The sequence below is a fragment of the Mesoplodon mirus genome, assembly GCF_964341445.2.
Source record: "Mesoplodon mirus genome assembly, chromosome: 18".
In the NCBI taxonomy this organism is placed as follows: Eukaryota; Metazoa; Chordata; class Mammalia; order Artiodactyla; family Ziphiidae; genus Mesoplodon; species Mesoplodon mirus.
The window spans coordinates 1,155,583-1,170,167 of NC_138994.1; the positions used below are offsets into that span (position 1 = coordinate 1,155,583).

At 57.4% G+C, this 14,585-nt stretch overlaps 1 protein-coding gene across 1 annotated transcript; it reads left to right on the forward strand.

Moving 5' to 3' along the window:
• Positions 1–565: 565 nt before the first annotated feature.
• Positions 566–4,058, forward strand: DLX3 (distal-less homeobox 3; the record flags this gene model as incomplete). The annotated part of the gene is made up of 3 exons (XM_082604369.1): positions 566–890; positions 1,925–2,115; positions 3,711–4,058. The coding sequence occupies 3 exons, from the start codon at positions 566–568 to the stop codon at positions 4,056–4,058; spliced, it is 864 nt and encodes a 287-aa protein (XP_082460495.1).
• Positions 4,059–14,585: the final 10,527 nt, after the last annotated feature.

The window sequence follows — 14,585 nt, forward strand, 5'->3', positions numbered from 1 at the left end:
CCACAGCCAGAGAGACAGACAGACTGAAGGATCCTGGGGACTCTACAGATAGACACCCTCCTCCCACTCTTCCCTTAGAGACACGGGGGGTTTATCTGGGCTGAGGGAGGGATCCACAGGAGGAGGAACAGAGGGGTCTGTGTGAGTGTGTGTGTGTGTGTGTGTGTTGGGTAACAACAAAGAATGAGAGAGAGAGAGAGAGAGAGAGAGAGAGAGGAACGAAAGAGCTCAAGAGCATGTTTTGCCTGGAAGGCAAGACTTGCAGCCAATCAGAGCGCTGGGGCCTCCCTCTGCGACTCCACTATTGAGTCTATAACCGGCTGGCCGGGCGGAGCTGGCAGCATTTGACTGTGGCTCGGGACGCGACGAGAAGCTGCCGCGACCGCCGGAAGAGCGGCGACGGTCTAAGCGCCCCTCGGCCGACCCTCCCCAGAGACGCGGCCGGGCCCTCCCCTTGCCCTCCGGACGCGCACCCCCGCCTCGTCTCCTCCGCCTGCCCCGCGCTCCTGCCCGTTCCGGAGCTCCGGCCGAGGCCAGCCCGGGGGGTGGCGCGGCGCCCGCCAGGATGAGTGGCTCCTTCGACCGCAAGCTCAGCAGCATCCTCACCGACATCTCCAGCTCGCTCAGCTGCCATGCGGGCTCCAAGGACTCGCCCACCCTGCCGGAGTCTTCCGTCACCGACCTGGGCTACTACAGCGCTCCCCAGCACGACTACTACTCGGGCCAGCCCTACGGCCAGACCGTGAACCCCTACACCTACCACCACCAGTTCAACCTCAACGGGCTTGCAGGCACGGGCGCGTATTCGCCCAAGTCCGAGTATACCTACGGAACCTCCTACCGGCAATACGGAGCCTACCGGGAACAGCCACTGCCCGCGCAGGACCCAGGTGAGGACCACGGGGTCGCGGGAGAGTCGGGGACACGGGGAGGTTCCCGAGCGAGAGAGAGAAAGGCGAGGACTTGGAGCCGAAATCTAGGGAGGCGCCCCGGGTAAGAAAGGTACTGTCCGAAGTTAGAGAAGGTGGGCTAGATGACCCCCAGAGGGGACAGGCGACCGTCCAGTCCCGAGACTGCGCGCCTTCGGGGCGTGGTGCGTGCGGGGCGCCGTGGTCCTGGGTGAGGATCCGGGCGAGCGAGGCGAGGGCGCAGGGGCTGTGGATGCCAGAGAACCTCCTGCTCCAGGTGCTCTCCGGGCACTTCAGCAGGCGGTCCTCCCTCGGGTTGTAGAGGGCTGGCGGGTAGGCAGCGGGCGCTGGAAGCTCTGCGACCCCGCTTTGGATCTGGGCTGGGGGGGAGGGAGAAAGGTGAGGGGGACACGGAGAGAGACCCCCTCAGAATTACCGGAACAGGGAAGGAAGCAGCAGCAGAGAGCGGAGAAACTGAAAGAGAGAAAAGTGGCGTCAGCGTAAAAGTGGAGAGACAAAGTGAGAGAAAGGACACAAGAAGGGAACCGAGGGGAGGGCGAAGGAAGCAGCAGGGAGTCTGACGTGTCCGCACCTTTTCTGAAAACCTAAAACTATCCCCAAATAAAAAGTTTAAAGAACAATAAAGGAAGGGCGGACGGCAGGGAAGGAGGGAGAGAAGCGACCGACGGCGTGGCGCGGGCGACAGGGCGGCGGGCAGACGGCGGCGGGAGCTGCGGAGAGCGCGGCGGCGGCCGTGCGCGTCCGGCGGTAGCTTGGCGCCGGGACCGCGCTCTGGGGGCGCGGAGCTGGGAGCCGGGGAGCGCCGCGTCGCGGGCGGCCTCCGGCCCGGCCCTGTGGCCGCAGCTCCCACCCGGGGCGCCGGCGGCGGAGCGAGCAGCCGGGAAGTCCCGGGGTGAGTAGGTGGGCCGGAGGGTGAGGTGTCCCGCGGGGCCCATGGGGGCCCCGGGGTCGCAGGCCGAGGCTGAGCCGCCCACTGCCCCGTGCGTTGCCCGCAGTGTCCGTGAAGGAGGAGCCGGAAGCCGAGGTGCGCATGGTGAACGGGAAGCCCAAGAAGGTCCGAAAGCCGCGCACGATCTACTCCAGCTACCAGCTGGCCGCCCTGCAGCGCCGCTTCCAGAAGGCCCAGTACCTGGCGCTGCCGGAGCGCGCCGAGCTGGCCGCGCAGCTGGGCCTCACGCAGACGCAGGTCAGTGGTGGGCGGTGGAGGGCCGCGAGGACTCGGTGGGGCCCCGCGGGACCCCGGGACTCCCCAGGCGCTGCTGAGCCTACATGGCCTCTTAAGTTCCCCGCAGGGCCTTGAAACCCTTGCCTGTGGGTGGAGGGGCCCCCAGATCTCAACCTCTGTTGGAAGTTTGTGCATTAGCACGTGTACAGGCGTGCATATTTGTGAACCTGTGCGACTGAGTCTCTCACAAGGAGAGGTGTCCTCCCTGTACCCCAGAATCGCCAGCTCCCACAGGCCCCCAACAGTGTGGGTCACTCACAGGGTTGGTCGCTGATAGGAGTCTACTCCGTGTCTCCCCCCAGGCTAGGCATGTGTGTGTAAGAGGTGTACATATACGTGTATTCATGTATATATTTGCACACAGGCTAATGGATCTGTGTACATGTGGGAAAGCACACTTAAGGAGTGAGACCTTTCAGGGGTCACTGTGCTTATAGATGGCAAGGCAGATGTACTTGACTGGGCACAGGGGTGAGTGCCTGTACAAAAATGTGTGCTTGTATCAAAAGACTGCATTCCTGCTCAGCACCCAAATGCTCCACCCCTTTGTGTGTGCCGGGAGCCAAGAACAGAGATTCCCCACAAAGGCGGACAGGAACTCAGAGGTGGGACTCCCCCCACCCCCAGCCTGTCCCTAAAGCCCCCAGCAGCCTGTCACTGCTCAGGGGAGGAGTGGCGGACGCCTGCCTCCCTAAAGGTGTTGACAGGCCGGCCTGGGTTGCGGCTGCGTGGGGCCTGGTCCGCCGGGAATCTGGGTCACCCGGTGAGGAGCTGATTCATTGTTTGTACCAGTCATGGGGTGGAGAGCAGCAGGGGGAGGGGGAGAAACCCCAAGGGAAATTTGGGGCATCATGGCTCACCTGCTCCTGAGTCCCCAGGTCACCCCCATTAGCCAGCCCTGGAGGGCCCCTGAGTGTGTGAACGTGGGTGCTCATGTTTGCAGGGTGTTTATCTGGCTGTATCTGTGCATGTGTGTATCTCTATAGCCTGGTGTCTCGTGTGTGAAGCTGTGAGTGCGTACGTTGCGGCGCACGGAGATGCTTATGGGGGTGTGCATTTGTCTCTGCGTATCTGTGCACCTCTGCTTATGGGTTTCCAATGTGAACAAAATACCACAAACCGCCCATCTCCCACCTGGGCTGCCTTTTATTCAGTGCTTTACTATGTCAGTAGTATGGCTGGCTGTTCTGAGCTCTTTATTTGTCTTAACTTCTTTGAGCATCACAGTACCCCTGTGAGGTAGGTAATAGTGCTCCATCATCCCCATTTTGTAGATGAGGAAAGCAAGAACCAGAGAGGTTAAGTAGCTTCCCCCAGGTCACACGCTTAGTTAAGCGGCAGAGCAAAACGTGGACCCAGGCAGTCAGGAGTTCCTGGCCCACGTTCTGTCCCCGACAGAAAACAGATGCTGGCCTGGGGGCTCGGGTGCCTGCGTTTTGCCTGGGTCTTGTGTGACGGTGGGTGCTGGCCTTGCCCTCTCTAGGCTGGGTTCCCTGATGGGTTTTCACTCAGCGTTCTGCGAGGCTAACTAGCTCCCCCTTTCTTCTCTGGGGCAGGTGAAAATCTGGTTCCAGAACCGCCGCTCCAAATTCAAGAAGCTGTACAAGAACGGGGAGGCGCCCCTGGAGCACAGCCCCAATAACAGCGATTCCATGGCCTGCAACTCACCACCATCACCCGCCCTCTGGGACACCTCTTCCCACTCTACTCCAGCCCCCGCCCGCAGCCAGCTGCCCCCGCCGCTCCCGTACAGTGCTTCCCCCAGCTACCTGGACGACCCCACCAACTCCTGGTACCATGCACAGAACCTGAGTGGACCCCACTTACAGCAGCCGCCGCCTCAACCAGCCGCCCTGCACCATGCCTCCCCCGGGCCCCCGCCCAACCCTGGGGCTGTGTACTGAGCACCCACCTGGCCTGAACCTCTCACGAAGGAACCCCAGGACCAAGCAGAAGGCACCTCCGTCCTAGCCGACACTCAGGAATCATCGAGGAGCACAGGGGAGAGGACACCCCTTTTCCCCCTTCCCTTGCCCCTTCCTCCAGGGACCCAAGAGCTTCCAGATGAAATTTGCATGGACCAAGGATGCCCCCTGAGTTTCCCTTCCCCTGCCTAGACACTGGGGTGCCCCTCCAGATGTTTGGGAACTTCACTCCAGCTGGGACAGCTGTTTCCCTTCTGCTCCAAGAGCCTGGATTGGCTTTAAATGGCTCATCACCTTCCAGATTCTAAAACTTAGTACCGAGTCCCTAGACTGGATTCCTTGGGCACTGGGGACACTGTGGAGCGTCTTCAGGTCAGGCCTGGGCTGGGGCACCAGGCACTGTGGATTCTGGGACCTGCCAGGCCTAAGCTCCTGCCACGGGGACCTGGGCTGCCCCTTAACTGAGCATTCCCTCTGCCAAAAAGACATTGAACCTTGAGACTGGGACTCAGGGTAGGGACCTCAACGAACCCCGCCCTGAACTTTTAGCCCTCATTTAGGGTTTGAGGGTTAAACCAAAGAAGAGCCCCCAAATAAGGGAAGCTTTTAATATTTGCGGCTTTAGAGAGAACTCAAGGAGCACCTCCCCTCCCCCGCTTTGGTCGGAGAGGAGGGGTGGATCCCAGGCATCCCTCCCGAGGACCCATTTCTTCTTCCATGTACAGGACTTTGCACAACTTTGGTTTCAAAAGCTGTTGAAAAACAGGACGACAAAGGGCATTGTTAACAGATAGGACCAATCTCCCCTGCGTGGGTGCCTCTGCTCGCCCGCACCCCACCTATTCCTCTCCTCCAGTAAGTTGGCAGTTTGGGCGCCAAACCCCAAATCTCCAAGGCAAGACAAACCCCAAAACACCCCCTTTCCGGTGGCCTTGGAAACAGATAATTCCCGCCGAGACGGAGAATGTCGGGTGAGGTGCACGGGGTGACAAGGGAAGGGTTATAACTCGGTGCCTTTAGGGGTGAGGGGTGGCTGTCTGAAGGGTCAGTGGCACTGCCCCTTCCTGGCCCAGACGCCCCCCAGAGCTGACTTTCCTCCACCCCTGATGTGGTCGAACATCGAAGGAAAGGAGAGGTAGGAGACTGTAGCTATATATATAGTATGTATTTTTTTTAAAGCAACAGAGAGAAGCAGCCTCCTCCCTACTGTGGTTTCCTATTTATGTGGCCCTTTCCTCCTGGATGTACCTGCCTGTGCGTTGTGAGCTGAGAGAAACAGATGTGGGCTCCGGCTGGATTTGGGTTTGTGGGAGGCGCAGGCGAGAGGAGAGACGTGGTGGATCTCGAAGAGTCCCACCCCAGGGGTAGAGGAACGAAGCCAAGTCCCACCCCCTCCCAGCCTTCTCATTTCTGCTTTCTTATTGGACCCATCTTTATATATAACATTAATAAAAAAGAAGAAAATAACCACTGAGCTCTTTGAACTGGAGGCTAGAGGCAGGCAGCTCTCGGCGGAGGGCCGGGAGTTGGGGAAGGTGTTTGGTGGGGAAAGAAAGCCCTCTGAGCCTCCAAGGTCTCCTGGGGGAGTCAGGGCCCTGGGGACCTACTACTGGGGCTCTGGGCTCAAGGACTGGGCTGAGCCTGGCCCCGGATATTAGGTGCTCCTGACCCCATGGCTGCCCCCACGGTCTGGGGAGTGGAGGCTTCCAGCCCTTGGCCCCCCTGACTCCACTCTGCTTGGTGGCTTGGCATCCCCTGCCAGCCAGCAGCCCTCCGCCACTGCCACCAGGTCACCTCAGGGCTGCTCTTTGATCTTGGGCTCACGGGCAGACGCGCTTGCACACGCGTGTAAACCGCCTGCCTCCATGCCCTGGCCCCTCACCCTCCTGTCTATCCCTTTCAGCGGGGGTGAGGGTGAGACCTCAGGCAGGGGGAACACCCCTGCTCCCACAGCTGGCAGGGACCCCAGGCCCCTGGGACCCAGGCTGGACCATGGAAACAGACAAGGGGTTTCCACGTTGACCTTCCCCGGGAGTGCTCGGGCCCTGACTCAGAGCCCTCTTGCTGCTGCGGCTGCTGGCCTGGGCCAGCAGGGCTGCCACCCTCCTATTCCAGCTGCCAGGCTGCGAGACTCTGGGGACGGAGAGCTGGAGGCGGCAGTAGGAGCGGAGGGGCGTGTGTGTGAACAAGCGTCTTGGCACAGACGGGAGACAGCGTGAACGCACGTACACGCTTGTGAAGCCACCTCTCTCGCGTATACACACACGCGTACCAAGAAACGCATCTCTCTACCATCACACATACACGGACTCCCACCTCAGGCAAACGTGTTGCCCTCTGAGGCCAGTACACAGACCCAAACACACACCTGAGACATGGTGGCATCGCACAAATATACAAATCGTACATTCCAAGGGGTCCACAGGTGCACACACACATCGCTCAAGTCACCTGACCATCGCGCGCGCGCACGCGCACACACACACACACACACACACACACACACAGGTATAGGCAGCTCCCTGTACTGGAAAAAGTCTAGGATGGAGAGTCAGCAACACCACCCAGCAGCCAAAGTGACCCAGCTTAGCCTGGAACCTCTCTGTCAGAAGCTCAGTTTCCTCATCTGTCAAATGGGAACAACAATCCCCACCCTTTTGGCCTCTGTGGCTACGGTGAGGCACAAAGCAGAATAAGGACGAGAAGGGCCTTGTGGAACAGCAGGGCTCCAGAACGTGGGGGCCCTCCCGCCCTCACCTCACCCTCTGCCTCTCAGAAACTAGGCCTCCCCTCCCACCACGCCCGAGGGTGGTGCAAGGGAGGAGGGCCTCCAGCCCACGGACGCCAGCCAGGCTGGCAAGGGTTAAGTGGCAGCTGCCAGGCGGGGCTGAGCTGAGCAGTTTGGGTTGAGGGCTGCGTGCAGGCAGGAGCAGCAAGGCGGCAGCCGGGCAGACTTACTGGAGACACTGCATTTTATTAGGACTGGGCTGCCAGCAAAGGGAGGGAGAGGGGAGAGAAGCGCAGAAAGAGAGAGGAAGGAAGGAGGGAGGCTGGGCGGGCGGGCGGGCTGCTGCGGGATGAAAGGATGTTGTAAGCTCCCTAATTCCTCCCTGCTCATCCCTGCTCAGTCAGGCTGGATGAGCTGCCCGGGTGACCTCCCTCAGGGTCAGCCCCGCCCCTCACCTCCCCTTCCTCCTCTCCTCACCTCCAGGCCAGGCAGGTGGCCCTCTTCACCAGCCCTGGTGGGTAGGAGAGCCACGAGGACAGGGACTTGGGTGGGGGACCTGGCAGAGTGCCTAGAGCCCATCTTGTGCCAGGTGCTTCTTGACTACACCCGCTGCCTCGTGACAACCTTCAGGGAGGAAGAGGCGGGCGAGGGAAGCCCAGTCTGCCCTGAGGATCACTGTTCTCCAGACCTTAATAAGGGCTGGATTTGCTAGACTCCTACTCTATGCCAGGCACTTTGCATGTTATCCTCGCCACAGCCGGGGAGGGGGGTGGTATAGTGCTCAGTTTTCAGATGGGGAAGCTGAGGCTCAGAGAGGTCCAATCTCTGTCAAGTTCACATAACTAACACATGGCAATGCTGGGATTTGAACCCCGGTCTGTCTGGAGAATGGGTTCTCTTCATGGGCTTTTCTGCAGCTCAGGTTACTAGACGCCAGGGCAGAGTGTCAGAGAGCTGGGCAGCTGTGCCCACCCCAACCCTCCAGCCCTCCTCCCTGAGTTCTTCGCTGGGAGAAGTGGAGGTGGGAGGGGCTGGGCTTCTTCCCCAGGGCTGATCCTAGGAAAAGCTTAATGCTGTAGTCAGGAATGTGCACGCTGGAGTCAGCTGACCTGGAGTCAATCCCGCCTCCACTACTTTACTCACTGTGTGATCTTGGGCAAGTCACTTAACCTTTCTAAGCCTCAGTTTTCTCATCTGTAACATAGGAATAATGCTACCTGCCTGGCAGGTAGGTGTTGCAAGGACTAAATGGATAATATGTGTAAAACGCTTCACGAGGCACCCAGCACATGGTGCGTACGGCTCGGTGTATCAAAGTTGCTGTTGACGATGGTGACAGTGGAGATGGGGCTCACTGCCCACCTAGCCTCCTGCCCCATCCCACCCGCAATGTGCCTGATTCAGACCCAGGCCCCTGGCTGCACTTACCACATTAGTCGATGCACCGATCTCTAGATGCACTCCAAAAAGGATTCAACCAATATTTATTGAGCACCTGCTCTATTCCACGCACTGTTCTAGGAGCCGGTACCACAGCTGACTGAAGCCTGGGGAAGGAAGGCACAGACCTGGGCTACGAGCTCCATGGCCAGAAGCAGGGCCCACCCTGGACAGGCCCCCAGCTGGGCAAACCTGACTCAGTCAGGGGGACTGGATGGGTTGTCAGAGGAAAGGGCAGGGGCCGTTGGTGGTGGGTGGGAAGGAAACGTAGAAAGCCTTCACGGGGGAGGTGGGATTTGAATTATGCCTTGAAAGGAGGATGACAGCATGACGGGCAGAGATGGGGGTCTGGGAACATACTGCCTGGAGACCCCACCTGCAGAAAAACTCCTCTCCTAGGACTCACGGGGGAAGCAGAGGAAGGAGGCTTGTGGCGGAGCCTGAGAGCAGGAGCCTCGAGGGCCCTCACGGGTTGGCTAGAGTTGACGCTGAAGGGAGGGGAGGCACGGACCCAGTGGGTCCTTAAAACCTTCCCCGGATGCAAGGCTCAGGGTCTGGCGCTTCCCAGCCCCCCAGATGTGCTGGGAGCCACGCTGACTCTGAGAGCCTGGAGGAAGGCAGCTCCTGCCCCTCTACTGGAAGGAGACGGCCTCTGGCCTTCTCCCTTGCGGAAGTGGACAAGAAGGATGGTCTCTATCCCTGTCCTTGAGGCCCCTCCCTTTAAGAGGTCCCGGGCACTACTGGATCTTAGAGACCTCACCCCAAATCAGCCTCTGCACACCACCCGCCTGAGCAACACACCATCACTACCACTTACTCCCCAGACCAGCAGAGCCCCCAACCTCCACAGGGAAGGGACTCTGGGCAGCTGAGGCCAACCGGACACTTGATGTGCAGCCTCCCAGCCTAGGGGAGGGCTCTGGTTCGCCAAGTCAGGCTGAGTCGCATCAACCAAGCCCAGAGGGGATGGAAGAGGAGGGCGGGGCGGGGGAGAACAGAGAAGGGGAGGAGAAGGCAGAGCCTTCAGCCAGCACCCTGGCCTCGGTTTTTCCAGCTTTAATTGCAACGTTAATCACCTTAACAAGCTGTTTACCAACCGCCCGGCAGCCTGAGGCTGGGAGGCTTAGAAGCCAAAAAGTGCTTGGAGATGAGTTTCCTTGGCCCCAGGGAAGGGGGGCGGGAGGACGGTGTTTATGGGGGCCCTGGTGGGGCTTGGGCCAGAGGGAGCAGGTTGGGGGGATGGCAGAGAAGGCTGGAGCCAGGGAGTCAGGAAGGCCAGCCTGCAGCTCTTTTCAGGGGCCCAGTCCCTCTCCCCCAGAAGTCAGTTCCGCAGGGTAACCTTCGTGGACCCCCAGCCCAGGCCCCCAGCCCCTGTCTTTGTCCTTTGTCACTCAGCCATGCCGGTCACCGCTAGCAGAGTGATTCTTTCCAGGCCCCCAGTCCTAGCTCTGGGGAGGCACAGCCTGTGCCTCACCTTTACTGTCTCGTCCCCCGCTTATAGCACTGGGCATGGACCACGTGGAGAATTATTGTTCACCCTGGGGAGGGTTGCTGGGCTGCCAAGCAAGGGGCCTGGGGAAGTCTTTTATACCAAGGTCCCTGGGGGCAGAGCTGGGCAGGGTTTGAACTGGGACATCAAGCATGAGGGCAGGGGCTTTGGTGTGTCCACCCCATGCTCGGAGCGCTGACTGGAGAGCAGGATGCTCAGTGGACATCAATTGCCCAGATGATAAGTGAAAAGAGCTCTTGGGACCCCTCACACAATCCCTCCCACTCCCATCAGATGAGGGAGTGTGGGGCTGAGGGGGGAATGATAACTGCCCCCCTCTCTCGGCTGTTGGGGGTCAACCAAGACAATGAGAGGAGCACCCGGCACCCAATCCCCAATCGCTGCTCCTGAGCAACTGAAGGAACTGACCGTGACCGCACCCTCACTAGGCATCATTTCTTCGGGCAGTGGCCCCAGAGCGACTGTGTTACTTGCCCAAGGTCACACAGCAAAGGAGGAGCAGTGAATTTAGGAGTCCTCCTGGCAGAGGAGAGAGTGTGGAATTGGCCTGCTGAGCCCCAAGGTGGGCTGTCTGAGAGAACGAGTGACTTAGGGACCCAGGGCAGCTGGGATAGACACCCTGGTAGGAGGCAAAGCTGGGGAGGGGATGGAGAGGGGGCGGGGCCTCAAGGCCCAAATTCCTGGGTTGCGTCCTGGAGCAAATGGGAGCAGGGCTGGCAATGTCTGCTGAGTAGGCAGGGACCAGAGACTCCACACCTTGGAGGATTAGGTGGGGCGGGGGAGGGGGTATCCCCCCACTCTGGGCAGTTCATCTCGCACCTGGCCAATGGCAGTGGCAGAAGCAGCAGCAGCAGCGTGCCCTTCCCTGCGCACTGAGGGCGTCTGGCCACATCATGCAACGCGTGTGGCGTTGTCCCATGCCCACCCCTGGGGCCAGTCAGGCCTGCCCTGAGCTCAGGAATCACCAGTGGGGGAGGGTAAGGGGGAAAGCTGAGGAAGCAGGAGGCCAGAGGAAGCAGGAGGCTGGCTGGTAAGGAAGGGAAGTCTCCCAAGTGCAGTCTCAGATCCTCCCAAGATCTGAGCAGTGAAGATGCTAAATGGAGCATCTACTGTGCACCGAGCCCCCAGCCAGGTGCTTTTACAGGCACCGTCTCAACTGCCCGGCAAGGGCAGTGCCATTATTATCCCACTTCCCAGGTGGGTTAACTGCGGTTCAAGAGGTTCAGTAGTTTCCCCTAAAGTCCTCCAGTCTAGCCTTCTGAATCCCTGACCTGTGGGCCTCTCACCACCCCATGACCTCTAAGACTGAAATGGAGAGAAAGCAGAGAGGGGGCCAGGCTCAGCTTTCTGTACTGTTCCCAGATCTGCCCTGTGCCCTTAGAGACACCAGGGTGTCATAAAGTAGGACACACATGTGCAAACACCCAGGCACACGTATGAATACTTCTGAGCTCTAACCCTGACTTTGGCGCTTACTCACTGTGTACCCTCAGGTGAGTCATTTGCCCTCTCTGAGGCTCACCTTCCTCATCTATAAAATGGAGCTAATCATATGTATCTTTCAGGATTTCTGAGGAAATTAAATAACACATATAAAGGGCTTAACACAAAGCTTGGCCCAGTGATGGAGCTCAATAAACTCTACTGTCAGTTCTAGATGAAAGCAGCTTTTATGCAGTTAGGACACTCCTCAGTTGACCTTGGGAGTTCTAGGTGCCCTCAATGGGCCCAAAGTTGACCCTTCCTCCTAATGAGGGGAAGTCTCATATAGAATTCCTCCCTCTACTGGGAAAGTCCTTTCTTGATTCCAACCTAAGTCTGCCACATCCTTCAGATGTAATGGAAGGACAGCCACCCAGGACAGACCCATGTGCTGGGCCTTAGCACCAGCAGAAGGGAAGAGGGCAGAGTTTAATCCAGGCACACCTTGTTTTGTTGTGCTTCGTTTTATTGCACTTCACAGATATTGCCATTTGTTTTTTTTTTAACAAATTGAAGGTTGTGGCAGCCCCGAGTTGAGCAAGTGTATCAGCACCATTTTTCCAAAAGCATTATTTTTAAATTAAGGTATGTTTTTTTTAGACATAATGCTATTACACACTTAATAGACTACAGTATAGTGTGAACAACTATGGTGCAGTGTAAACCTAACTTTTCTATGCACAGGGAAACCAAAAAATTTGTGTGACTCGCTTTATTGCAATATTCATTTTTACTGTGGTGGACTACAACTGAACCCACAGTATCTCCGAGGTATGCCTGTATCTTTCAGTTACTAATCAGCTAAAGAGCTGCTTCTCCACATCTATATACTTGCAGTGGTTCGTTAATTTGTGTTTCCATTGCAACAGGAATATTTTCCCTCATTTATTGGAAGACTAGTGAACAGCATCCTATATCTATCTTGTATCCAGCCACTATACCAAAATTTTCTTACTTCTGGAAGACTTTTCCCCCCTAAGGTGTCTTGAGTTTTCTAGGTATACAATCAAATATCAGTAAAAAGAAATCTTTTGGTTTTTCTCTGATTTTTTTTGTCTAGCAGGAGGGATTCTGGGGTTATAGCAGAGGTAATCTTTCATGAATGAAGAAGTCAGGAACTTCATTTGCCTCTGCATTAACTCTGATCCAGGCAGGTACGGGATGATCTCACTTCTTCAGACACCTTCTCACCTGGGCTGCTCAGAGGGCTGTCCTGGAAGCACAGTCAGAAGTCCTCACCCTTTAGCCAGTGTCCTGCGTAACTTCCTCCCCTCTTCACAAAGCAGCTTCTGTCCAGCCCACCCCTCTCTCTGTGGGGTGTTTGGGGAAGACAGTCAGACTAGGGTTCTGCTCACAGGTGGAGACCAACAGAGGAACACGGATATCTGGACAAGACATCTCAGGGATAGAGAAGGGTTTCTTGCTTGGCAGTCAGAGATAACACTAACAACGAATCCTTGCTGAGTCCTGACTGTGTTATAGTGCCTTTTATTGTTTTAACTCATTTAGTTCTCACCACCCTAAGAAGCACATGCTATTCATTATTATCTTCATTTCCCACACAAGGAAGGTGAGGTACAGAGAGGTTAGGAAACGTCCCCAACTTATATAATGTTATAAACCGATGTTACCTCAATTAAAACAAAGAAAAAGGGGGGGAAAAGGAACTTGACCATGGTCATAGAGTTGGACTTGAACTAAGGCCTCTGGCTTTCATTTTTTTCTTGTGTGCGTGTCCCTGGGGACACTATACTCTGCAGCCTTATGTGGTAAGTTGGTGGGACAGAGGAGGATTTAGGCGGATGGGGGAACTGGGGCAAAGGAATAGGTCACCATATCCCCTGGCATACCTGGTGTATCCCCTGGCATACCTGGTGAATCCCCTGGCATACCTGGTGTATCCCCTGGCATACCTGGTGAATCTCCTGGCATAACTGGTGAATCCCCTGGCATACCTGGTGTATTTCACAATGCACCAAGAGTTCACTCTCCCTGTCTCCATGGCCTTCTTCCTTTTTTAAAAAAATAAATTTATTTATTTTTGTCCGCGTTGGGTCTTCGTCGCTGCACGCGGGCTTTCGCTAGTTGCCTTGAGCAGGGACTATCTTCGTTGCAGTGTGTGGGCTTCTCATTGCGGTGTCTTGTCTGTGTTGCGGAGCACGGGCTCTAGGCACGCGGGCTTCAGTAGTTGTGGCACACAGGCTTAGTTGCTCTGCAGCACGTGGGATCTTCCTGGACCAGGGCTTGAACCTGTGTCCCTTGCATTGGCAGGCAGATTCTTTTTTTTTTTTTTTTTTCAGTATGCGGGCCTATTACTGTTGTGGCCTCTCCCGCTGCGGAGCACAGGCTCCGGACGCACAGGCTCAGCGGCCATGGCTCACGGGCCTAGCCGCTCCGCGGCATGTGGGATCTTCCCGGACCGGGGCACGAACCCGTGTCCCCTGCATCGGCAGGCGGACTCTCTACCACTGCGCCACCAGGGAAGTCCCTCCATGACCTTCTGAGATATCATTCTGATCATTATCCCCACTGCACAGTGAGGAAATAAAGATCCGGAAAGGTAAAGTGACTTGCCCAAGGCCTCCCAGCTGTGTGTCTGCATTCCAGAGACTCCATGAAGTTTCTCTGGATGAGGAGACACGTTTTGCTTTCCAAGGGGCTGGGGGAATAATTCTTATTGTTTGGATGGGGCTGCCAAGGGGCTGGGAGTGGGAGGGAATTGAAGCCAGGGATGGTCCCAGGGCAGATTCAGGCTTTGGAGAAGGAGGTAGGAGGACCTGAGGACGTCACCAGGGGTGGAAGAAGCCTGCATTGGTGGATCCAGCTGATCCCCCTGGGCTTGGGGAATGTGACAGGAGCCCAGCAGAGGCATGTCAGCAGCCTCCCACAGTCTGGCTTCCCCCAGGATCTGTTGGAGCAAAGAATTCCCGGTGGCTCCAGGGCTGGGAGGAGGAGTTTGCAGCAGGCCCCAGCTTGCAGGGGCAGAAAAAGCAGCTCCTGGGGCCAGCCTGAGAGGAGTGGTCTGGTGGCTCTGTGGCAGGCATGGTGGGAAGTGGGAGAGATGGGACCTGGGCAAGGATCCCATGCCCCCATTCACACTTAATCCTCTGCCCAGCCCCACGCACTGAGGCCCTCCACCCCAAAGAGAGTGGGAGCACCAGGCTTGGGGAAGGGGTGGTCAGGCAGAGAAAGGAACCACTGAGGGGAGAGCCCCCCAGTCGGAGAGGGGAGGCCAATGCCCTGCTCTCTGGCAACCTCCAGTCTGAGGAGGAAGCACAAGTCCTGATGGGTCAGGCAAAACAGGACAGAAAAGATGATCGCAGGGAGAGGCTTCAAGGCCAAGGGG